General features: G+C 45.7%; 1 protein-coding gene across 2 annotated transcripts in view; it reads right to left on the minus strand.

Annotated features, from left to right (window-relative positions):
- Window positions 1–12,309: 12,309 nt before the first annotated feature.
- Window positions 12,310–25,763, minus strand: part of SUCLA2 (succinate-CoA ligase ADP-forming subunit beta) — a 70,226-nt gene continuing 56,772 nt past the window's right edge. The window contains exons 10-11 of one of the 2 annotated variants that reach the window (XM_078784438.1): window positions 22,449–22,537; window positions 12,310–12,777 (exon numbers count right to left, since the gene is read on the minus strand). In XM_078784438.1, the coding sequence (XP_078640564.1) occupies window positions 12,703–12,777; window positions 22,449–22,537 (164 nt within the window). In that variant the 3' untranslated portion in view covers window positions 12,310–12,702. Of the gene's footprint in view, window positions 12,778–22,448; window positions 22,604–25,763 lie in introns of both variants that reach the window. The other variant, XM_078784437.1, reaches the window with a different exon arrangement.

Below are 25,763 nucleotides of genomic sequence, written 5' to 3' on the forward strand. Positions count from 1 at the left end.
TCATTTTTTTTTTTTTCCAGATCAGACCCAAGATGGCCGCTAGGTGGCCATTTTGTAACTTAAACGTGTCCCCAAGCATTTCTCGGACATGCATGGACCGATTTTGTTCAAACTTGGCAGGAGCACAACACTTGACAGCATACACGTGCACCTCACTTTATTTTGCAATCTGATCAAAGATGGCCGACTGGTAGACTGGCAGCCATCCTAGTTGTAAAGAAAAAACTGGTATTGCACACGTCCTCAACCATTTCTTGGACATACATTTACCGATCCTATTCAAACTTCTCACACAGATAATGAATGATGGGTTACATATGCACGTCATTTTGTTTTGAGATCACCTCCGAGATGGCCAACTGGCGGCCATTTCATTACTTAAACTGACGGCCGTTAACTCCTTACAGCAAAATTATTTTTCATCTCTTTTCCATTCAATCTTGTCCAAATAAATTGTTGTCTATATGTCGCTCTAGAAGCAGGTCTTTCCCTTTGCACATGGGGTCTTCAACCTAAGCAGAATCATCTGAGCTTTGGCTTCAAGGTCTGAACATCTACTCTAACCTCCTTTGGGATAAGTACCTTTCTGGTATTGCTCAGAGTGCTTCCCAACGAGTTGGTTGTCTTTATCGAGTGCAGAGGTATTTACCTCCTGAGGCTGTTTTGTACCTGTATAAGGCAACTATACATCCACTTATGTAGTACTGTTGCCACATTTGAGCTGGAGCACCAGCCTGCCACTTATCTTTACTTGATAGGCTCAATAAACGCACAGTCAACCTGGTTGGTACGTATATGGGTTCAACTCTTCAACCGCTCTCTCACCGTAGTAGGTCAGGTGCCACTCTTGGTTTGTTCTACAGATATTTTCATGGCAAATGTTCTGTTGGACTTTCTAACTTGGTTCCTCCCGTACGAGAGTTTGGACACAGGACTCAGTTTGCCATCTCTGCACACCCATACACTATAGATGATCAAAAGGGCAGAACGAAAGGCCATGCAGATAGTTTGATCCCTCATGCTGTCTTCCTGTGGAATTCCCTACCTGTAACATGCTTCCCATTATCCTACGTTCTACTCGCCTTAAAGAGGAATGTCAATTAATACTTCCTACATCTTTGAGGTTTAATCACATTTTGCCTGACTTCTGCTACTTCCTGCGTCTTCAATATTTCTTGTAATTATTATTATTTATTTATTTTTGTTTTGCTTTATCCTTATCTTTATCTAACCTTCCCTTAGCCCCTTACCTACATTGTTCAGCATGACAATGCCCCCTTGCACAGAGCAAAGTCCATTCAGAAATGGTTTGTCGAGATCGGTGTGGAAGAACTTGACTGGCCTGCACAGAGCCCTGACCGCAACCCCATCAAACACCTTTGGGATGAATTGGAACGCCGACTGTGAGCCAGGCCTAATCGCCCAACATCAGTGTCCGACCTTACTAATGCTCTTGTGGCTGAATGGAAGCAAATCCCCTCAGCAATGTTTGAACATCAAGTGGAAAGCCTTCCCAGAAGAGTGGAGGCTGTTGTCGCAGCAAAGGGGGGGGGGGGGGGGGGGGGCGAGGGGGGACCAACTCCATATTAATGCCCATGATTTTGGAATGAGATGGTTGATGAGCACATACAGGTGTGATGTTTGGGTGTCCACATACTTTTGGCCATGTAGTGTATGTTGTTGAAAAGGCAGCAATAATACATCATTAGAACTGACTTTAAAACTGCTGGCAGTGATGACCGGTTTACTCGCACCCACTTTTGATACAACCCCACTCTTGATACAACCCCACTTTTCATAAAACCCCACTTTTGATACAACCCCACTCTTGATACAACCCCACTTTTCATACAACCCCACTTTTCATACAACCCCACTTTTGATACAACCCCACTCTTGATACAACCCCACTTTTCATACAACCCCACTTTTCATACAACCCCACTTTCATTGGACATGCTTTGACACAACCCCGACACACACACACACATCCCCCCTCCCCCCACCCACACACCCCTCCAAACACACACACACACACACACACACACACACACACACACACACACCAACCCCCCCCCCCCCCCAACCCCCACCTACACACACATCCCCCCTACACACACATCTCGTTTTTTCATTTCTGTTCCTCACAATTCTATCCTTCTCTTTCATTCACAGACACACACACACACACATACCAACCCCCCCCCCCCCACACACACACACACACCCCTCCACACATACACACCCCCCCACACATACATACACACACACACACACACACATATCCACACCCCCCCCCCCCCCCACACACACACAGACATCCACACACACGCACATCCACACACACACAAAAAACACACACACACATTCCCCCTCCCCCCACCCGCACACCCCTCCACACATACACACACACACCCCTCCACACACATCCAACCCCCCCTCCTCCACACGCACACCCCAACCCCCCCCCCCCAACATACACACATATCCACCCCCCCCCCCCCCCACACACACACACATCCACACACACGCACATCCCCACACATCCACGCACACACAGAAACACATCCCCACATGCATAAACACACATACACACATCCCCAGACCCCCCCCCCCCACACACACACAAACACAAACCCCATCCCCAACACACACACACACATACACACACACCCACACACAAACACCCCCACACCCCTCCCCCCACACGCACAACCCTCCACACAAACACATCCCCCCACCCCATCCATTTAAAAAAATATTTTCGTTTAATTAACGATATCTGCCACCCATGGAAGAACGTCATGCCGTGGCCCGTGCCGTATGTCACCGTAAGAACGAAGTATCCCGTCGATCGAACTTGGTCAAATTTTTCATGATTGTCACCAAATTTGTTTTGGAATTTTGTTAACTCATCCGAGGCAATACGACAATCGAAATCCGATTTGAAATCGGAGAAAAATTGACCTCGCAAGGTCTGCCTGCACACATGGATATTTTACCTGAGGAAGAATTCACTTTGGAAATGCGATCCATTTAAAATGTTAGATTTTGAATAACTTCGTCATTTTTCATCGGATTTCCACCAAATAAAGGTCACCATTGCTTGCAGATACCTTTCTCCTTAAAATTGAAGACAGGATGAACTTCAGAGCGAGAAATAAGCCTAAGCGGCGGAGAGTTTTACAATGTTATTTTCCGATGTAAATGACAATATCGTGTAGTTTTACGAAAATTCATCACAATTTGCCCAGATTTGTTGCATTCGAATGTTAACACCCTCTAGCGACTGCCAAATCCGAAGACAATTTAATTTCGAGCTACCCTTAGCTCGTGAGGTGGTTATGTCACATGGCCTGGTCAATAAAGTGTTGTGGTTCTTCTTCTTCAGGCAATAACAACTTCTAGTTTCCAGACCGTACATCCAATCATCTTGAAATTTTGCAAACTTTGAACGTCGTTCAAAACGTCTCAAGTAACATTGAGACAACCCCCCATGAGGAACATTTGTGTAAAGTTTCCACTCGATATGGCCACAAATTATGGAGGTGATACCATTTCTAGTTTGAGCTTTAAAACGTCATAACTCTGAAACCATGTGTCGGATGACGTCGTGCTCACTGACTTTTTTGTTCGTCATGGGTATGTGAATATGCATGCTAAGTTTGGGCTCGATCCGTTCAGCCGTTGCGGAGAAAAAGGGGTTTTTGTGTTTTTGCACGAAAAACAAGATGGCGGCCGAACCATGTGACGTATGACTTCGAAATTTTTTGCAATCTGAGTTTTTTTAACTAAGCATCTGGGAAAAAAATCCCATTTTCGGGGGAGAAAATTTTTTGTTTGACGAATTCTAACCTCTTAACGTTAGCATTTTTAATATACTCGATACACAAGTCTTTTGTTCCCATTGAAGAGTTCTTTAGAATAAGCCATTCCTCAAATTTTTCCATTGAGTCGTTTCAGAGATACAGAGGGGAAAAGTTGAATTTGTTTTACAAGATGGCGCCCACACCACGTGACCTATGACGTCATAATTAGCATTAAAAAATTATAGGAGCCGAGACGATCATTTGATGAAAATTTCCTGTCAATACGACCAGCAGTTGCTGAGAACATTAATTATGAAGTTTTCGGAGGTGCAAAATAAGGCGGAAGAATAATAAGAAAAACTCTAGCAGTAATAATAGGTTACTCTCCATTTCATGAAATGCAATTTGCATTTCATGGAGAGTAATCCTAATAAGAGATGGTTGGATGGGAAAGTACCGCGGCACATGCAGGACTTTGTCACAGCACACCAGTTGCGAAGCACTGACCTTGGAATACAAAACCTCACTATATCTTGCCTTTCTAAACAAAGCACCAATAAATTATTGAAATTTCAAATTAACAATAAACAATGATGTACAAACAATAATAAAGTTCATTTATAAATCTGAAATTTTTACATATCCCTGTTCATTAATGTGCAAATTGATGAGATTTGTACAAATCTCCATGTCTCACTGGGAGATGGAGCTTTATCTTATATAGTGCTGTATATATATTGTTGCGGTTTTAGAACCCTCACTTGTAAATATCACAGTAAAGGTTAAAGGTTGCACCCCTAGTTAGGCCACAGCAACACGTAGGCCACCTTAGAAATTACAGTTATGTCCTTATTATGTGTTTTAGTTACGGCTGTGTTTCCAATAGTTGAATCTGCGTTGCATCAATCAAATAAGGAGTAGGCCCTTTTGTTCATTTTGCGACCTCTCTCCAAATCCTGTTACGCGCCTTGGTTAGCATTCGCTCAGGCGCCGCCATTGACCATGCGGTCGGCTCGAGGAAGAAGGGGGCGGAGCGCCAGGAACAAGGTGTGGCCACGTCAACTAGTCATCAAAGGCGTGGCCGGTAAGCCCCCACCAGCCAACCAGGGCTGATGAAATATCACTGGCGGGCGTGGCTTGATGACGCGCGTAGTGATCTTGAAGTGCGATATATAAGTGCGAGCGCAAAGCCCTTTCACAGACTTGTTCAGCGGCGCTCTTGCAACCAGATTTGAGGACCGCGCACGCTGGCAAACGGACTTCTTTCGGAGGACTGCTTTTGATACGGAGCGCAGATTGGAGAAGGGGGGACTCACTCGCTGGCGCTGAATGAGAATTGGAGAGAGAGGGAGCGTTTAGCACGACCGTCCATTGTTACATACGCTAAGGGCCACGAGCCTCCCCCCCCCCCCCCCGCCATATTATGTAAGATCCGCTCGCGGGTGAACGATACGCGCGAAGCTGCCTGCCGGGTTTTCGGCCACGGAACTGGAGCCTCACCTGGAGCCTGGACCCCATCGCCTGGACCTTCCACCCTACCAGCTACAATCCCGTGTGAGTGTGTATGTTTGTCCGGGGTCGTAAGTTGCCTGCCCTGTGTCCTTCTCCTTCTTGTACATTCTTTCCTTTCCTCTTCTTTTTGGTTTGTAAAAAAATTCACCTTGTTCTTTCTTGGTTTTTCCCTACTCCGATCGCATCCGTCCTTTCTTTCAATTGAGTACCTGTGGCACGATTTCGGAACCGCTAGAATCGGGTTTAGTCTTTGTTAATAGCTCGGATCGCGGATTGCTAACCGCTCGGCAATTTCCATCTTATCCGTGGTTCGAGCGGGAGTTATTCCCTCGTTTCCGGCGGGCGTTAGTACTTAGGTAGCAGCGAACCCCTAGGCCTAGCAAACCCTACCTAACGCCGCGCCGGGAAGGACGTTATAGCTTCCCAGGACTCAGGACGGCCAGCTTAAAAGACAAGGGGATTAACACCCCCCCCCCCGCCCTTGATAAGGGGAGCGCCGACCCCCGAGATCCGTAACAATATATATATGTATGAATGTCTCCCTCTCTCTGTCTATTCCTTACGCACGACCACATCTTTAAAGCTAAAAACTCCATCCTCAGGATATAGATACAACTTTGTGTGGGAAGTAACAAGGGCTATGTGGCTGCGGCCTCAGAGGCCGTTTAGAGGCTGCTAATTGAGGCCAAATTGACCAATATAGCAATTTTTGGCAAACAGGACGACCAATTAGTCTCAAATTGAAAAGGCTGGATTTTTTGAGAGCAACACAATTAATTTTTTTAAAGTCCATAAAACAATTTAAATTGATACATTAACTTAAACTTTTCCCGTCACTGAAGACGGGTTTTTCTGCTTGTAAATAAATAAAATTAATAAACACTTGTCGATTCAAACAATATTTTTGTTTATGGTTCGCAGATTACAATTCTTATTGTTCCATTAGAAAGAAGAATTTACGAGGATGGTTTTAACCCATTAGTTTTGATCTGTATGATATTTGACACATTTTTGTACACCGCACCTTTCCTATGCCATCTCCAGGCGCTGCACGACGTCATTGCCAGGCACCGAAGGGGGCCCGGAAATGACGCACGCTGAAAGGGTGTACTCAGTTTTCACTCCGGTTTCTTTATTGTTGAACACCTCTCCTTTCCAATGCCATCTTCAGTCGTAGCATGACTTGATTGATTTTAGAATTTTAAAGTTACAGACTCGGATGAAACGGTGGTGGTTTCGGTATTCTATTAGGCAATTAATTAATTATTCAATTATTTGATGATTATTATTTATTTTCATTATTAATCATTTATTTATTTTCTTTCTCATCTGGGCAATATCTCAGGCACCTTTTGAGCTAGGAAGCTCATATTTGGTCACAATCAAGTCACATGACAGTGACCAAGTGATGTGGCTATAAAGGATATTTTTGATTTCTTGATTAATCCATTAATTATTTATGGATTAGTCAATTAATTATTTAATTTTTGATTAATTAATTATTTAATTAGTTTTCAAAAAGTTACACATTTGGATGAAATAGGGGTGGTTTAGGTATGCAATTAGCTAATTGATTAAGAAATTAATTATTTTACGATTATTATATCTTTATTTTAATTTCACAATTAATCAATCAATTATTGTACACATCTCCCTCCCAATATCGTCTATGCGCTGCAAGGCAGTATTGCCAGGCCCCAAAAGCACCCCAGCAATGCCGCACGAGAGGATGTTATTTATTTATTTGGCATGGGGGCGGTGTACTTTTAATGTATCAGAACTTGTCAAGAATTGTTTTCAGAAGATGTTTAGAAAAGAAAACTGCACTCCATCCTCCATCCAGCGTCCTTAAACGTATTTTTAACTCGAAGGTCACAAGAAACTCATTTTGCAATAAATGTTCGTTTCCCATAAATCGTACACTTTCAAAAATCCAATCTCACCCCTCCCCTCCAAATCTTCCCCATCACCCCTCCCCTCCAAATCTTCCCCATCACCCATCCCTTTCAAATCTCCCCCCTTGCCCCCTCCCTCCTAAACTACCCCCTCACCCCTCCCCGCCAAGACGCCCCCTCGCCCCTCCCCTCCTAGAATCCTGCCTGACCCCTCCCCTCCAAATCTCCCCCATATCCCATCCCTTTCAAATCCCTCCCCTTGTCCCTTCCCTCCCAAACTCCCCCCTCACCCCTCCCCTTCAAATCTCCCCACCCTCATTGCTTCTCAATTTCCCCCCGCTCACTCCCCCTCCTCAAAGCGTCCTCCCCGCTTCTTCCCCCTTCAAACTCTCACCTCCATCTCCCCCAACCTTCTGCCTCGCTCTTCCCCCTCCTCAAATAACACCTCATTGTGGCTCACCCAATCACCATCAAACCTTTTGTCCGCCCCATCCTTCCCTTTCTCCGAGCTATTCTGAAATCTCTGACACACCTTCAACAGCTCTCCCTACCTCTTCCACCTCTTCCACATCTTACCCTACCCCTCCTCCCCCCTGTTCTGTATCTGATGCTCCCCCTTCCTCTTCATTAACGGTATGGACCTCAAACATCCGGGGCCTTCGTTCAAACTTAACGGATCTCTCCATACAGGTTGCTTCTGTCAAACCAGACGTGATCTGCTTAACAGAAACTTTCCTCCTTTATGATGTCTCTGATTCCATAGTATCTCTCCCGGGCTACTCCCTCCTCCGGTATGATAGACCTGAGCCTCGTCCTGGAGGCGGGGTTGCTATCTTTATCAAAAACTCTCTTCCTCACTCGCCCTGCACTGCACTCTCTCCACCTCACCCCCAGGAATACCTCTGGCTACGGCTTCCCCTTCGCTCCCACCTCTTGTTCATATGTGTGTTGTACCGTCCACCAAACAGTGATGACTCCATCTACATCTCGCTGTCTGATGATATGGACCAACTTCTATCTACTCATCCCAACTCTCTCTTCCTCATATGTGGTGATTTCAACTGTCATCATGCCAGTTGGCTAGGTGTGGGTACCTCTCTCACCAGCCATGGCTCCTCAGCAAAGGACTTCTGCGACTCACTGGGACTGACACAATCTGTCAATTTCCCGACCCGGATCTCAGTCAACGGAACATCTTCTCTTCTGGACTTGGTTATGACTAACTTCCCTGAAAATGTCTGCTGCTCTTCTTCTGCTCCGATCGGAACATCTGATCATGTCCTTGTTAAAGTGGACATCTCTCTGACCATCCTCAGGGAGCCTGCTCAGCGTCGACGAGTCTGGCATTTCACTCAGGCCAACTGGCACGGTCTTCAAGCAGCCATCAATCATCTGGACTGGTCTCCCATCTCTACCACCTCTGACATCAACTCATCCTGGGAATTCTTCCAAAGTAAATTGCTCTCTCTCATGCACAGATTTATCCCATCTCGTCTTCAGTTGTCATACCCTTCCTCCCGTCCATGGTACACGGAATCTTGTGGTGAGGCTGTTGCCCAGAAACAACTTGCCTTCGTCTCCTGGAAAGCAAATCCAACGGAAGGAAATCTCATTTCCTTTCACAAAGCCCGAAACAAGTGTGTGTCCACCCTCAGGAGAGCCAGGAAACAATATCTCTCCGTTCTCAAGACCGAACTCTCTTATCTGTCTCCCTCTTCCAAATCCTGGTGGCGTCTGGTCAAATCCGTTTCTGGTGTTTGTTCCCCCTCCATCCCCTCCCTTACCTCAAACGGCTACACAGCTGACTCCGCACGTGAAAAAGCTGAATGCCTCAACTCTGTGTTTGCCTCTAAATCTTGTGTCCCAAACCCATCCCTCTCTGTACCCACCATACCCAGTCGTACCCTGCTGCTCCTGGACTCCGTGTCCTTTCCTCCTGACAAGGTGGAAAAGTTTCTGTCAACCCTCGACTCTGATTCTGCAACTGGACCCGACGGCATCAGCCCACGGGTCCTAAAATCCTGCTCTGCTGCTCTATCTCACCCTCTCTCTGTTCTCTTCACCCTCTCTTTTGCTCAAGGTCAACTGCCATCTGCTTGGAAATCAGCCAACATCACCGCTTTGCACAAAAAAGGTGCAAAAACAGATCCTAGCAACTACAGACCAATCAGCCTTCTCCCAATTATCAGCAAAGTCATGGAATCCATCATTGCTTCTGATATGAAATCTTTCCTCTTCTCCAATGGCTTGATCTCTGATCATCAATTTGGTTTCAGACCAGGTCACTCTACTCTGGACATGCTGCTTCTGCTGTCTCAACAATGGATGGAGGTCCTCAATGCCAAACAGGAAATTAGAGCTGTCTCCCTCGACATATCACGTGCCTTCGACACGGTCTGGCACCCCGCTCTGCTCACCAAACTCTCCTCTTTTGGTATCCATGGAAATCTCCACGCATGGCTGGCGGACTTCCTCTCTAGTCGTCGTCAACGTGTGGCCCTGAATGGGTTTCTCTCATCTCCTCTTCCTGTTCAGGCTGGAGTTCCCCAAGGCAGTGTTCTGGGCCCCGTGCTTTTTCTGGTCTTCATCAATGATCTCTCTGACTCTCTCGAAAATCCTCTCTATCTCTTTGCTGATGACTCCACTCTCTGCCGCTCCATTCCTCTTCCCTCAGATCGGCAGTCTGCTGCCTCCTCACTCTCTGAAGACCTGGACAAAATCACAGACTGGTCAAACAAGTGGAACATGTCTTTCAATCCTGACAAATCTCACACTCTTACTATGTCTCTCCGAAAAGATCGACTGGACAACCCTCCCATCTACTTTCTCAACAATCCTCTCCAAGAAGTTCTGTCGCTCAAGATTTTGGGTCTCACTATCTGCCATGATCTTTCTTGGGAAAACCACATTTCCAAGCTGGCCTCCAAAGCCAGTCGCCGACTGGGCATCCTCCGTCGTGCGAAGTCCTTCCTCGGCACACCTGAGCTCCTCACCACATACAAGGCTTTCATCCGCAGCTCAATGGAATACTGTTCTCCCCTATGGGCCGGTGCTCCTGCCTCACACCTAGCTCGGCTTCACGCTGTTGAAACCAAAGCTTTCAGAATTATTGGAATCTCCCGCGATGAAGCTATCTCTGAGGGCCTTTCACTCACTCACCGCAGGCAGGTAGGTGGTCTTTCTGTCTTCTACCGACTCCTCTCCGGCCTTGCACCCCCAGCTCTCTCTGTGCTCTGTCCCCCAAATATTCCTACAGGTCGCACAAGATCTGCCAGCAACCCTCTGATGGTTAAACTGCCGAAATCTCGGCTCTCCGCTCACCTTCACTCTTTCATTCCTCTTTTCTCCCGCCTCTGGAACAAACTCCCTCACTCCCTTCAATCCCACTCCTCCCTCCAGGTCTTTAAAACAGCTGTTCACCACCATCTCTTATCTTCCCCCATCCAAAACCTTGATCTTTTCTACCCCCGCTAATTCACCCCAGATCCACCTTGTTTGAAATTCCAACTTCTTTCCTGGAAGTCCTGGCAGTGTCCATATGTTTTATACCTCTCCCACTGCCCCCTTCCCACGCCCCCCCCCCCCCCCAAAGCCCTCGCCCTCTCTCAGATCTCTCGATGTCTCCATGTCTCTCGGTCCCTGCTCTCAAATGTTGTGTTTGTGTCCTTCCCCCTCTCTCCCCATCTTGTCTACCGCTCCCTATGTTATATGTTTTATGTGTCGGTTTGTCTTTCTGTGTGATTAATGTTCGCTCTTTCACGAGCCTCGATATTGTATACAAAAAAAAAAAAAAAAAAAAAAAAAAAAAAAAAAAAAAAGTTTTTGATCATCCCCATTCCAAAACCATGATCTTTTCTTCCCTCTTTAACCTCCCACCTCTCCACCCCAAACCCTCCTCCTTCCAAATTTCCTTCCTGGGGGTTTCCTTCTGTATCCATCTTGTCCACCCGTATGTCCTTTCCTGTCCCCCATTCCTCTTCACACTCATCGTTTGTCCAAGTCTCCCTCTATTTTGTCCTTCAATTCCACTGTTCGTGTCCCCCCTCTCTGTACTGTTCCTTTTGTTATGTTGCTCCCTCATCCGTTCAGTGTTCTCGCTCATCCATGAGCCACGACTCTGTATACAAGCAAAACATAATAATAATAATAATAATAATAATAATAATAATTGTTTTTCAGCCATTGTCAGATTTTAACCATCTACAGTAAATGTGATCAATGACTTTGATAACACTTAAATCATATTCTATGCACGTTTTATTAAACATCATGACTTAAATGTAAATATCAATGCACAATTGATAAAAGGCCAAATATGACCTCGTTTGACCTCAATCGTCAAATTCAGAGATGGCATCCGCTCACGTCATGTTTGACATCCCATGCCCTATCGATCTAACATGGTGATTTGCTGGTAACAGAGAAGCAGTGTCCTTTGCACAAAACTAGTTCTTGGTAGACCGACTACAATCACCCGTAAACCCTAATTCCTGATGAAAAACAGATGAACAGGTGCAGTTTATCGATCATCTCCCCCTCGGCACCACATGCTAAGGTAGGAAAGTGTTCACCGACCTACGTCATCACCATTCGCCAACAACGTCTTTGATTCAACTCAAAATCCTCCTCAGAACATTGTGCATCAATTCCTGTTACTGACGAAGCATTTGACAATTCCATTTTGTATTGTGACCATTTGGACCATGAGGAAAATGCTCCACACCTCCTGGAAGAACTTCAATCCCCTGAACTTTTGGCCTTCTACCGTTAGTCATGACAATGTGACCAGAATGCCTCCAAATTGCGGCCTCCACAGACAGTACCAGTTAACTGTTGATATTCTTTGCTAGGTTAACGAAGTATCATGCCACCGCTCTCCTGCCTCCAGCCGCACCCCGAACTTCTCAGGGAGAATAGAGCATTCGTACATTCTGTATTGCCGAGCATTGCTCTTCCTTTAAACGTGCACCAACAGGTCAATTTGTTCTCACATTTTTAAGAATAACTGAGGCAGCTTCCAAGAACGCTCATCAAATAACCATCACAACCCAACCCAGCAGTTTATCCTCGCACGTACACCCAAAACGAATCGGTACAGGAACACGTTTTTATTGAAATGTTTCCAATGCACATGGAGTACAGTAGTTAGACGAGTATGCACTGGAGCACATCCCCTTTGTAAAGACACGGGCGCAACGATCGCAATATTAACACACAAGAACTACCCACAAGAGACTCACTTCTGGCGTGCTTAATCATATATGACGGACGAAGCGGGAAGGGGACTGGATGAGACCGACAAGGAAGAGTGCATTCATCGATAATGCAATGGAAGTTGAAATAATCAACTTGCACGTCTTATTTCCACTCTTCATACTTCCTTCTTTCCACAGGAAATCCAAACTTGGTGAAAAAAAAACAATAACAAAGATGACCCTGGTATGCGGAACTTCACCCAAAACAAGTCATTTGGGGTTCAACACGAGTTAAAGTGGAAGCTGGAAATTTACATCAACGTGGGCCTGTCTGGCAAGATCCACTATTTCCGACAACTTGACAACCTGGAAGGCAAGCAGCAGTGGGAGAGAGGGAGAGAATGATCGGTGGATGAATGCATTACATCAGAATCATTGCAATTAGAATGATGTTCTCCAAAGAGGCAATATATGCATTCTTACAGAGGGGGCGGAACAGAGTGCACATTTCCTGCTAAATGACTCGGAAGTAAATAAAGATTAATGACAAGTGCAATGTCAACTTACAATGAACAAATAATCACTTGTAAAAACTTAATTCAAACATCATCCGATTGCTCAGTTTGGCCGGGCGGCCAGCTCTAGGAAGAGTCCTGGTTGTTCCAAACTTCTTCCATTTAAGAATTATGGAGGCCACTGTGCTCTTGGGAACCTTCAATGCAGCAGAAATTTTTTTGTAGGCTTCCCCAGATCTGTGCATCGACACAATCCTGTCTCTGAGCTCTGCAGGCAGTTCCTTCGACCTCATGGCTTGGTTTTTGCTCTGATATGCATTGTCAGCTGTGAGACCTTATATAGACAGGTGTGTGCCTTTCCAAATCATGTCCAATCAATTGAATTTTCCATAAGTGGACTCCAATCAAGGTGTAGAAACATCTCAAAGATGATCAAGAGAAATAGGAGGCATCTGAGCTAAATTTCAAGTGTCATAGCAAAGGGTCTGAATACTTATGTCAATGTGATATTTCAGTTTTTTCTTTTTAATAAATTTACAAAACCTTCTAAAATCCTGTTTTCTCTTTGTCATTATGGGGTATTGAGTGTCGATTGATGAGGGAAAACATGAATTTAAACGATTTCTGCATAAGGCTGCAACATAACAAAATGTGAAAAAAGTGAAGGGGTCTGAATACTTTCTGAATGCACTGTACATATATATATTTGCACACCAACTCTGCGCACTAATTTTGAGATTACTGTGATTTGCGCGCACTAAGTTGTTGATTGTTCATGGTACCGGCGATAACACACCTACTCTTCATGAAATACGCCGTATGATCTTGAACATCCATCATCGGCTCTCTAGTTTAACGTCCATCCGATGGACGGCGCGGGCACACATCCATGCACTGCCCTGCATGGGAAGTACCAGGTTGACGGGTGGAGATTCAAACCCATCAGCTTAAAGTCGAGTGCACATACCACTGAGTTGTCAGCCAAAAGAACCATTCAACCTTATCGGGGAAAAAAAAGGAGTTGCAACAAATCACCGAAAATGTGCATGTGGTTGGTTGGAACAGCAGAAATTGCAATTCACACAGTGATGCCGTGAACGGGCTTTTATCGCATTCCAAAGCAGATAAGCAAGAGAATACGAGTTAAAGGTAAGGTGTGTGGTGGAGAGTTTGTCCGACAAGCAAGATGCATTACACATCAGTGCTATTCCAGTGCATCGCAGAGTTGGAGGCATAAAGCACGGCACACTCGATCCACACTCAAATGCATTTCGTTCAGCACATCCCGTGGTGGCAGAAGATCAAAGAGACATTTGGGACAATTTGGGCGAAATGGAAAATGATTAAAACAGGACAAATGCAATTTATACACCACCCCTCCATTTCTCCCTTCCCTCATCCAAACCCACCAAAACATTCCCATCCTTCAGTGCACATCTCCCACCAAAGTCACTGCGTCCATAAAGTGTAAAGGGCAATTAGAAACCAATATCATGGCGGATTTACAAAAACACATTTATCTAGTAGATGCAAATGGATTTGCCACGAGAGGAAAAAGCGGAGCCAACGTCCCACCCAACCCGTTCTGCAATAAGTTGAAGTTGCGAAAGTTCAAAAATAAAACATTGCACTCCACAGGTGCAACCCCATTGCTGTGCCTTGCACTCCACAGGTGCAACCCCATTGCTGTGCCTTGCACTCCACAGGTGCAACCCCATTGCTGTGCCTTGCACTCCACAGGTGCAACCCCATTGCTGTGCCTTGCACTCCACAGGTGCAAGCCCATTGCTGTGCCTTGCACTCCACAGGTGCAAGCCCATTGCTGTGCCTTGCACTCCACAGGTGCAAGCCCATTGCTGTGCCTTGCACTCCACAGGTGCAAGCCCATTGCTGTGCCTTGCACTCCACAGGTACAAGCTAATGGCCGTGCCTTGCACTCCACAGGTACAAGCCAATGGCCGTGCCTTGCACTCCACAGGTGCAACCCCATTGCTGTGCCTTGCACTCCACAGGTGCAACTCCATTGCTGTGCCTTGCACTCCACAGGTGCAAGCAAATTGCTGTGCCTTGCACTCCACAGGTGCGAGCCCATTGCTGTGCCTTGCACTCCACAGGTGCAAGCCCATTGCTGTGCCTTGCACTCCACAGGTACAAGCTAATGGCCGTGCCTTGCACTCCACAGGTACAAGCCAATGGCCGTGCCTTGCACTCCACAGGTGCAACCCCATTGCTGTGCCTTGCACTCCACAGGTGCAACCCCATTGCTGTGCCTTGCACTCCACAGGTGCAAGCAAATTGCTGTGCCTTGCACTCCACAGGTGCAAGCAAATTGCTGTGCCTTGCACTCCACAGGTGCGAGCCCATTGCTGTGCCTTGCACTCCACAGGTGCAAGCCCATTGCTGTGCCTTGCACTCCACGGGTACAAGCTAATGGCCGTGCCTTGCACTCCACAGGTACAAGCCAATGGGCGTGCCTTGCACTCCACAGGTACAAGCCCATTGCTGTGCCTTGCACTCCACAGGTACAAGCCAATGGCCGTGCCTCAACATCCACTCCACATTAAATGGCTCAATTCGGTAGCTCTTCAAAATAGTAGAAGGCAAGATCGAGTTCTGCGACGACAATGATTAAACACATGGTGGCACCAATCACAAGGATGCCCATCGCTACCCACCTGAGCAGTGCCAAGCTTGGGCTGGCTCCAGAAAGAGTGACGGTCGTTTGGCAGGAGAATCACAAAGTTGGAGTGAGCATACAAGGGGAAAGCCATGTTTGAGGAGCTTACAACACCATTAATCCCATCTATAGGCCACACAACAATACTTTTTGCTAAACGAGTCCGCCTCAACGCTGCACGTACACATGGAATAACCCAAAACATATTTTGTATTCACCTCCAACTACCAATTTCTACAACATTTCTCACCAACTCTGAGGTTGCATCAATTAATGGCGTGTGACCTCTCCCACACCTTTTCCCACTCCCCAGACCGCCGGTAACATTTCACTTTATAATGACTGAGCAAAAGAAGCCAGACAAGTGCCAAATACGGTGCTCGGTTCATGCTCTAAACTCATTTCCCTCCGAAATGAGTTTGGCAGACTTGTCCGCACCACCTTGCCAAATCAATAGGACTCCGTCTGCCGGAAATAAACCAGCACAGCCATAAAATATACCGTGTCAAAATCTCGGCTGATGGTTTCCACCGCTTACAAATGCCTTGGAAGGAAACCAAAAGATCTACACTTCCCCGATACCACAGCAGCCCCATCTTTATACATACCCCTTGGGTTTTAGGTGCTTAAAGCTTCTGTCACGTGTCGGAATTCCAGTCCATGCTGCAAGCTTTCTGCAATCCTTAAGATTAATTTGTGTCTGCACTGACGCACGGTACACAAGCATTTGCATTATCCCAGAGTTTATGGTTCCTGACAAGGAATGTTCGAGAAACCCGTCCAAATCGCATTGCTCTACTGGATTCCATGACTCTCCCCTGCGCTACTGGATGCAGGTGTCCATCGGGGTTGTGCCATTTGCCTGATAGCAATTTAATTTGCCCACATTGCCTTGTCTACTCTTCTGGAAAACACTTACCACTCCACACCACTCCACTCTAATGAACAATCCAACACTGATTGCACAATAAATCTGCTGCTGCTTCCCTGGGTGCAGGTTTGATAAAAACAAATCTTGGGCATCAATGTGGAGCAGGGCCTTCAATACAGGCGACTCTCAATTCTCATATCGACGCAAGGCAATGACACCTTTCAATATCCGTTTGTGTTCACCTTCTACGTGGTGTAAACAGTGGGTCTGTTCAAGTCTGGAGACGAGGTGGAAAGCGATTTGACAAATGTGCCATTAGGCAGCACAAATGGGTTGTTGGGGGAAATCAGAGTATGGGCCCAGCATTTAAGTTTGCCAAAGAACCGATCTTGTCATCATTCGGTGGTGGGCTATGACTGGTGTCACCGACAGGGATAAGATCATTCCCTCCGCCACCAAAGGTGGATGGAGGTTATGTTTTCACCCCTGTCTGTTGTTTGTCTGTCTGTCTGTTTGTGAACAAAATATCTCAAAAAGTTGTTTATGCATTCGGACGAAATTTGGCAGAGATGTAGCGTATGCGACAAGGACGAAATGATTCGATTTTGGTTGGGAGATACCATTGGGAGATAGGACCAAAAACGATACTTAGCAGGACATTTCAAAAAGTTGTGGACGGATTTGGACGAAACCTGATGGACCGGTTGGGTGTCTGACACGGACGATTTGAATAGATTTTGGTGAAGATCTGAATATGGATTCGGATATGGGGATTAGTCAATTTTTAAAGTGATTCTTCACCATTGAGTAATATGGCCAACCAGGTGGAGGTATGCTCTCCACTGAGTGCCGTTCTAGTTATGAATGAAATCATCCCTCTGGCAGAGCAGCAAGCTTCCAACTTCAGCTTTATGGATTACATCTGTCCACATCATGGATATTATGAACGCTGTACTTCAAGACCATAATCGCTCGCATGGACTGGCCTGCACAATCTCTGACTTGAATCCCGTTGAACATATTTGGATCATCTGAGGGAGGCATGTTTGCGGTCGCCAAGTCCGCCCATACGCTCTTGATCAACTGGAAGTCGCCTTGTTGAAGGATGAACAGCCCAAAACCCAAAGTGAGAGCTTAGACCATCTAATTTGGTCATTGACAAAACATGCACACGCTTGATTAACGGACAATGGTGGTCACACGTTATTAAATCCATTTCTACCAATGGAAACTTGTCTGTGATCATTTGTACAGTGGCATCGTTGGCAATTTGCGCACTCATTCGTGTCTGTGATCATCAGACAGCAATGTTGTTCCACATAACGTGACTGGTTTCCTGCACTAACATCATGTTTATTTATGGGATGTACAGATCAATGTACTTACTACTCCTCTTAGAATATTGTCGCGTGATTCCCCTCGGTTAAGACTGGGAAATCACGAATGGCAATCGAGCTTACTTTGAGGCGTTATTCAATCGCGGATTTGACTATATATATATATATACATGCACAGGGGAGGAAAGATAGAGGAAGAAGAAGCAGGAGATTTACCTGTCGGTCCCGCGTGCAGGCATCTTCACCCTGCAAATTAATAAATCACACGAAACGGAATTTATGTACAAAAATAACACGGCTTTATTGCCGGACCCTGAGAACAAAGAACGCGACGATAAATAAATAATATTCCAAAATTGGGACGTCCCCACACCAGACTTCTAAAAGAACACAAAGGAGAATTTACAAAATCAACCGCGTCGTGTGGTGTGAGCTTATCTCTGGCTGGCTGGATGTCAGGGATCGTCAGCTCCAAGCACACAAGCCCGCCACAGCTTCGATGTTGGCGGGAAGCAGGCCTCGATGCGGCCCCGTTCGTACGCCGTTAGGCCTCACAGAGCGCCTCGCTCGGGCCTGGCTCATCACGCTTCAGCGGCAAGCCTCGCTCATACGCTAACGCAGGCAAGAGGATCGTTAGCGCTCCACCGCCTATCGTCACCCAACAAGCAAAGGTCCAAACGGGAAGAGGTCCAACACAAGGAAAGAAGGGAAGAGGAAGAGTGCATCCAGGGCAAGCAGGAGATCCAAGCGCAAGAGACAGTTCCAACGAGAGGGCAGAGGGAGAGAGCAAAATGCCGGCGAGCGAGTGGTTTTACCGGCCGTCTCGTGACGTCAGCCCTCTTTCTCTCCAATCCCTCCCTCGCTTCTCGATCTCTCGAATCTTCTTATTGTGTGGTCCCTTCCCAATGGCCGAGTGCTTTGTGCTCCTCCCCTCATGCCATTGGTCAGTGGCCAATCAGCTCTTCTCTTCCTACTCTGCCAATCGGCGGCCTGCTTCTTACTCACCCCTCCCCCGGCCAATCACGAGTCCTTCTGGGCATGGCTCTCGGCCTGCCTATTCGATGTTTCATTGCCATGCTGGCGTAATGCGTGGCTGCTTCCGGTCTGTTCTTCCGGTAAGTCTTATTGTGAGAGGGAAGTTTTTTTATTAATGTGTGCTTGGGGCTAACTAATGTCTATTGGTGTGTTGCCATACGGGATAAATGGATGATCACAGAGGGAACGATGTACAAGAGCCTTAACATAATCCCTACTCTACTTATCACAAAGCCATCCTCATATGACCACAAAGATACACTTAATCTGAACAAACCGCCTAAACAAAATTACAGGTGAGGTTCCCTATCACGACAGTCGAAGCACCTACCTATGCAGATCTACCAAGATCTATATATGCCCTACCCCACCGACATAACAATATGAAGACGTTTGAATGTACCAAAAAAAAAAGAAGCAATACAAACCTCAAAACCTTGGTTGCTTCATTCTTAAAGGAGGATAAAATAAACATCCTAAAGTTAAAAATATTCCTCAGCACAAAGAAGTACCTCTCCACAGTGGATGAAGGGTTCCAGAAAGTTCCAGAAAATCATCACACGTCCTATACATCATGAGTATCTCTCACCAGAAGGCCCAAAATCATGGCTTATTACTTCATTGTCACAAAAGTTATCTGGAGGGGCCTTTGGCCTTTTCACAACTCTTTGCCTCTTCAAAAAAAAAAATTCCCCTTAAAAGATAATATACGAGTGGAAAAACGTTCCTGTGCATCATTTACACCAATGTGGAAATGAGAAATGAAAACAAACACATTACGATGTTTGGTCACAACAATATTTAGTGTTTGATAAACATGAAATCAACATGACAATATCAACACGTGTGCAAGACACGTACGTCTCTAGAGTCTCGAAGAGGGGTGCGGTCAAAAGTCAGTTAACAGCTCAGTATCTGGTGTGATCACCATTTGCGTTGACACACGCTTTGCAACGGCACCTCATTGAGGACACAAAATGGTTGAAGAAGGCTTGAGGGATGTCACTCCAGATCTGTACCAAGGCCTGCCGCAGCTGGGTCAATGTCGCCGGCTGGTTTTGAAGACGGAGCAATCGTCATTCCATTTCATCCCCCACATGTTCTATGGGAGAAAGATCAGGTAAAACAGCTGGCCAGGGAAGTGTGGGAATGTTCTGTTGTGCGATGAACTCGGTGATCACTCGTGCGACGTGAGGTTGAGTTATCCTGTTGAAGTGTGACGTGACGTCACAGAACCTGCAGGAACGGGAGGATGTAGAACTTCATCACGGTACTGAATACCTGTTAAATTGCTATTAACGACCTCGACCTGGGTTCTGTGATGTGCATTGCTGCCCCCCCCCCCCACACCATCATGCTTCCACGACCGAACGGCCAAAGTTGCACAACACATGCGTCAGCGTAACGGTCCCTTTCTCGTTGATAAACGCGACAACGGCCATTACTAGTGTCAAGATGGAACCTTGACTCATCTGTAAAGAGGATAGCAGCCAAATCTTGTCTCGAACCTCAGACGTTATCTCCACCAAGCGACGCACACATGTTGATGACATGGCAACAAAATCGGACATACTGCTGTTCGTCGTGGTTGGATGTTATGCTCCCGTAACCGATTCCTGACAGCTCTGGCAATGATTGGTCGCAAGCCAGGGATGCTGCGAGCTGTCAAACTTGCTGTCTGGAACTCATTCCTAAGATGCACCAACCAGATATGGTTATCCTGCCAACGTGACATCACACATCACACGTGTACAGTCTCTGAATTTCCGAAAAACACCAAAAAGCCGAACCACAACGTTGTGTGGTATTCCTATATCAAGCCAATAGCACGTGGACCTTCATTTTCGGAAAAACGTGGCATCATGTTTACGACATTTAGACGTTAATAAAAATGTTTTTTATTAACGGACCAGCTCCAACCAGCTTGGATGGTTCACCGGATCGTGCTGCGTTGCAATTTGCTCAGTATCACGTGTAGCACATGACTCAGTACATGTGCGCGGCAATTTCTGCGTGCAGCGCACAGTATGCACGTGCAAATTCCGGATATTCACGGGTAAACTGGGGTACATGTCAAGGCACATGTTGAAGAAGAAGAAGAAGAAGACCGTTCCTTTTGCATCTTCAGATGCACAGGGCTGCCGAAGTAGTTTCCTCGGCTAGCGGACACAATCCTGGACTGGTTGCCACTCCGAAGGCATGACACTCGATTGGCTCATTCTTCCCAGTAAGCTGGTACTCATTTTGCCGACCTCGGAAGGATGACAGACTCAGTCAACCCGCCTGGTGTTAATTCAACGGCCCGACAAGGGCTCAAACTCGGGACCCTGAGATCTCAAGCCAGCCACCTTAACCATTAAGCCAACACCAGGCTACGGCACATGTTGGCCGACCATTTATATATTGCCAGGGTACATATCAGTATCGTTTTGAGGAATTTCTTATGGTGCACAGGAACTTTTTTCCGTTAGTATATTTAATCCTGTAACGCCTTCCTTGTTACCCTCTGCACACCACATACTCGCTTGCAGTATTTAAACTCTCTTTTCTTTCCTTTATGGAATAGCCTTCCTGTATTCATGTTCTTCCCTTCATTGCTCCAGTACAAATTGGTCCTTCATCACCTCACATCATCTCTCATACATACCTGTTGTATCTTCCATTTTCTTTTTTTTTGATGTGACTCTATACAGAGCATTGGTGCTGCTGGAGCAGTTTCCTGGCAAGGGTTATACTAGGTGGGTTGCCATTGCCTTCCCGGCATTGTTTGTCCGTGCTCTATCCTTTTAAATGCCGAGCATAAAGCAAGGTAGCAGCACATACCATTTTATTAAATAAAGTCTTTGGTATGACTCAGTCGGGGTTTGAACCACTTACCTTCCCAGACTCAGAGCGGATGATCTAACCATTATGCCACCGATTCTTGTTCCAATTTAATTAGCCATTCCCCCTCCCCTCTATTGTAATCAGTTAAATTAAATTATATCATTAAAATATATCAAAGTTGTAGTTTCCAACCCGACTGATGATCACCGAGAAACAGGTATTCTCAAAAGTATTTCAAAGTTGAGATTTCCAAGACTGACGGAGTGCTGCATCTTCAGCGCGCAGTTCCATACCTCACCAGTGCAAGGAGCAATTTCAACAACAGCGATGTTAAAATGGCAATGCTAAACTATACACCATTCAAGATTGTGCAAAGTGATGGAGCCACTTTTGGAGCGATGAAAGAACATCAGGAGGCTGAAGCCTGTTTGTGTGGGGAAGGTTAACTGTCTCCATCTCCATAATGCTTGCAAATATTCGAATTTGGTAAATAAGAAAGTTTATGTGTCAAGCTACTTCCTTAAAATAAAAACGTATTACTCAAATAATTGCAAGTTACGAGTAAAACTGCCCACATAACGTATCCATACGTCTTAAGAGTAATGTATTCATTTGTCTTTTTCCGCGTACTTGTCTGGTCCCATCCAAACCATCCTGATTGCTAACCTCTCTGTTGTCAAGATTGGCTCTTCCATGGGCATCAACCAGAAAAGAAAGCAAGAAAGTACAAGAAAAAAAAGTTGCTACTTTTTAGGGAGCAATGGCAGGAATCTCACCATTTTTGCGGCCTCGTCGAGGTCATCGCAAGCGAGGATCTTGAGGCTACTTGCTGCAATCAGAGCTTTGGCATTGTCCACTTCTGTGCCTGTGAGGTCAGGCAATGGAAACGGACAAACCACTGAAGTCAGGTTGGACCGAAAACCACACAAGGCTGGAAGGACCAAAAGCAGTCAAATTAAAAACGGTGGTGGGAGGGTGGGAGAGAGAAGTGGGAGGATAAAAAGGGACAACAAGGAAAGAAGGTGGGAAGCGGGTCATTCATGATATGTATTACAGTCCTGGATTCCAAGGTCAAGAAGCAGCTCTTCCAAATACCAAGCCTAGACTTAGGCCTTCTCACAAGCTAGTCAAACATTTGGAATGTCTTTCCATCCTGACAAATCTCACTCTCTCGAACTCTCTCTCTGAAAGGACCATATGATAACTCCCTCCAATCCACAATCTACTTTCTTAACAATCATCTTGGAAGATCAGTCATTCAAACGCCTGGGTCATACTATCAGTAATGATCTTTCGTGGTCAAACCACATTTCAAAGTTGGCCTCCAAAGCCAGCCACTGACTGGGAATCCTACATCGTATAACGTCGTTTCTTGGTACACCTGAACTCCTATCCACCCTGGGCTGGCTCACTTGTCTCACATTTTGCTCAGCTTGCCACTATGGAAACCAAGGCCTTTTAAGATTGTTGGAATCTCCCATGATGAAGCATGAAGAATCTCCCATCTCCCATGATGAGTCGATGGGCTTATCACTTCGCCTTCACAGAAAGGTCGGTGATCTCTCTGTCTTCCACCACCTCCTTTCTGGTCTTGCACCCTCTGCTCTTTCCGTGCTTTTTCGCCCCCAGGTTTCTGCAAGGCACACACGGTCCATCAATCCCCTTCTGGTGAAACTACCTAAATCCAGGATCACTGCTCACCTCCACCAACGTGTTCCAGTTTTTTCCCTAACTGTGGAATCAACTTCCACATACTCTTCAATCTCTTTACTCCCTCCAGGTCTTCAAGATAGCTGTTCACCACCATCTCGTCCCCAATCAAAACCATCATCTTTTCTACCCTCGTTAACCCCACTCAAATCCTCCTCCTTCCAATTTTCCAGTTTTCCCTCCTTTTAGTTTCCTTCTGTTTCCATCTTGTCCACCCTGTGCATCATCTCCTGTCCCCCCTCGGGGGAAAATTCCTCCCCACACCCATTGTTTGTCCGCCTCCCTCTATGTTGGCCTTCAACTCTGCTGTTGGTGCTTCCTCCCTTTCTCGACTACTCTTTTTGCATGCATCTCTGCTGTGCCTTTTGCATGTTTTGTGTCCTGGTTTTGTCTGTTATGTCCTGATCCGTTGAGTTTAACCAGCTTAACCACGAGCCTCAACTATGTATAGGTGTATGCAAAAAACTAGAGCAATGTGACTGTGTCGGCAATTAGCCTCCGCATAGTCCCACAATGGGTTGTTCAACCGTCCTAAAAATAAACAAGTTTGATTTAAATCCCTTCAGCTGTTTTCAATTATCACATTTTCACCAGCCATGACAGGTTTCACATCGATCGGTGAACCGGTTTCAGAGAAGGGTTTTTTTTAAAATATTGGCCTTCAAGCTAATTTGGCTGCCACACCACGTGCCATATGACCTTTAAAAATGTACAATCTGCAGACGTATGTGTCGGGGATCACATTTGTGATGGTTTGATGTGATGGATCACATGGTTTGGTCATGTGTTGAGGAAGGATGAAAGTGACTGGGAGAGAAGAGTGATGGAAATGAATGTAGAAGGAAGTAGAGGACGGGGAAGACCGAGAAAGACTTGGCTAAAGATGGTCGAAGAAGAAATGCGGGCAAGGGGGTTAACAAGGAGAGATGCAGAAAATAGGGCAAAATGGAGAAGATTGTCATGGGGACCGCAAGGCTAACCCCCGCTCTAGCAGGGAACATGGCCTTAAAATGCCTGTTGTTGATGTTGGGGATCACATTTGTGAAGTTTCATGTTGATCGGATAAGGTTCGTTATTCTATTCAAGATGGCTACCAAACCACCTGACCTACGAAATCATCATTTTCAAACGATATGCAACAATGGTGTTCGGGGTGATATTTGTAAAATTTAGCATCGATAGGGTAAGCAGTTTAAGAGATATAATTATCTAATATTTTCCTTCAATCCAATATGGCTGCCACACCATGTCACCAATGATATTTTTGTGATCAACTTTTAATCACCATGCCTAGTCAATGACACGTAAAGTTTCGAGTCAATTTGGTGGTTTGGGAGAAGATGTTATTTTAAAGGTTTTAGGTTAAATCCAATTTGGCTGCCAAAGCATGTGACCTATGATGTCATAAATTTAATATTTCAATACAAATCGGTCATAGATCATGTGCATGCAATTTCAGATTTAGGATAAGGAATTCGATTAAAACATTTTTGGCTGGTATACCACTTCACCTATGATGTCATCATTATCATGCTTTTGTTCCCCATTGGGAGTACTTGACAATGTGCCAAGTTTCAAATTTTCCCATTCGGCGGTTTCCGAGAAATAACTTTTTAATTATATGCATTTAATCCAAGATGGCTGCCATACCACGTGACCTATGATGTCACAATTATCATAAAAACATTCTGCATAGGTGTCACTGCTACCCTTAAAGTTTCGTCTCAATCAGCCATGTGGTTGCTGAGAAAAACGAGGTTTAGCCCGTACGGACGGATGGACAACCCAAAAACATAATGCCTGTGGCCACCTTCGGGGGCGGAGGCATAAAACGTTGCTCACTTTCTTGACTTGAAAGGAAAACCTGACTGGGTAACCCTGCAGCAGATGGGTTTATGTTCAGGCAGGCGTACAGTTGCCCTCACCCCTCACTTGCTCTGCCAGGGCAAAGACTCATCCAAGAACCTCCTCCCCTTGTCAACTTTTCCAAGTTCAGGTTTCTTGATTTTTACCTACATTATTTTGTCCCTCTCTTTTCACACCTGTGAAATAACCCATGTTCATGCTAGCATGTTCCTCCTTCTGGTGCTTCAAGGTTTAGCTCAGTGTGATCTCATGTCATCTCCCATTTTCATGCATGATCTTGTATCTTTTTGAAAATCTGCCATATTTTTGCTATTTGAAAATCTGCCATATTTTGAAAATCTGCTTTTTCCAGGTCACGTTTTTATGTTCATTGAATATCGACTTGTTGCTGTCCACCCTAATGAGTCACTCACAACTCCCCCATCCTTTTTTCACTCCGCCATGAGCCCAAACTTTGTTTTAAAAAAACAAAAACATGTAACGAGACTTCACCCTTGTTGTCTATAATGGAATTG

Source organism: Myxine glutinosa, chromosome 9, assembly GCF_964187855.1.
Source record: "Myxine glutinosa chromosome 9, kmMyxGlut1.1, whole genome shotgun sequence".
In the NCBI taxonomy this organism is placed as follows: Eukaryota; Metazoa; Chordata; class Myxini; order Myxiniformes; family Myxinidae; genus Myxine; species Myxine glutinosa.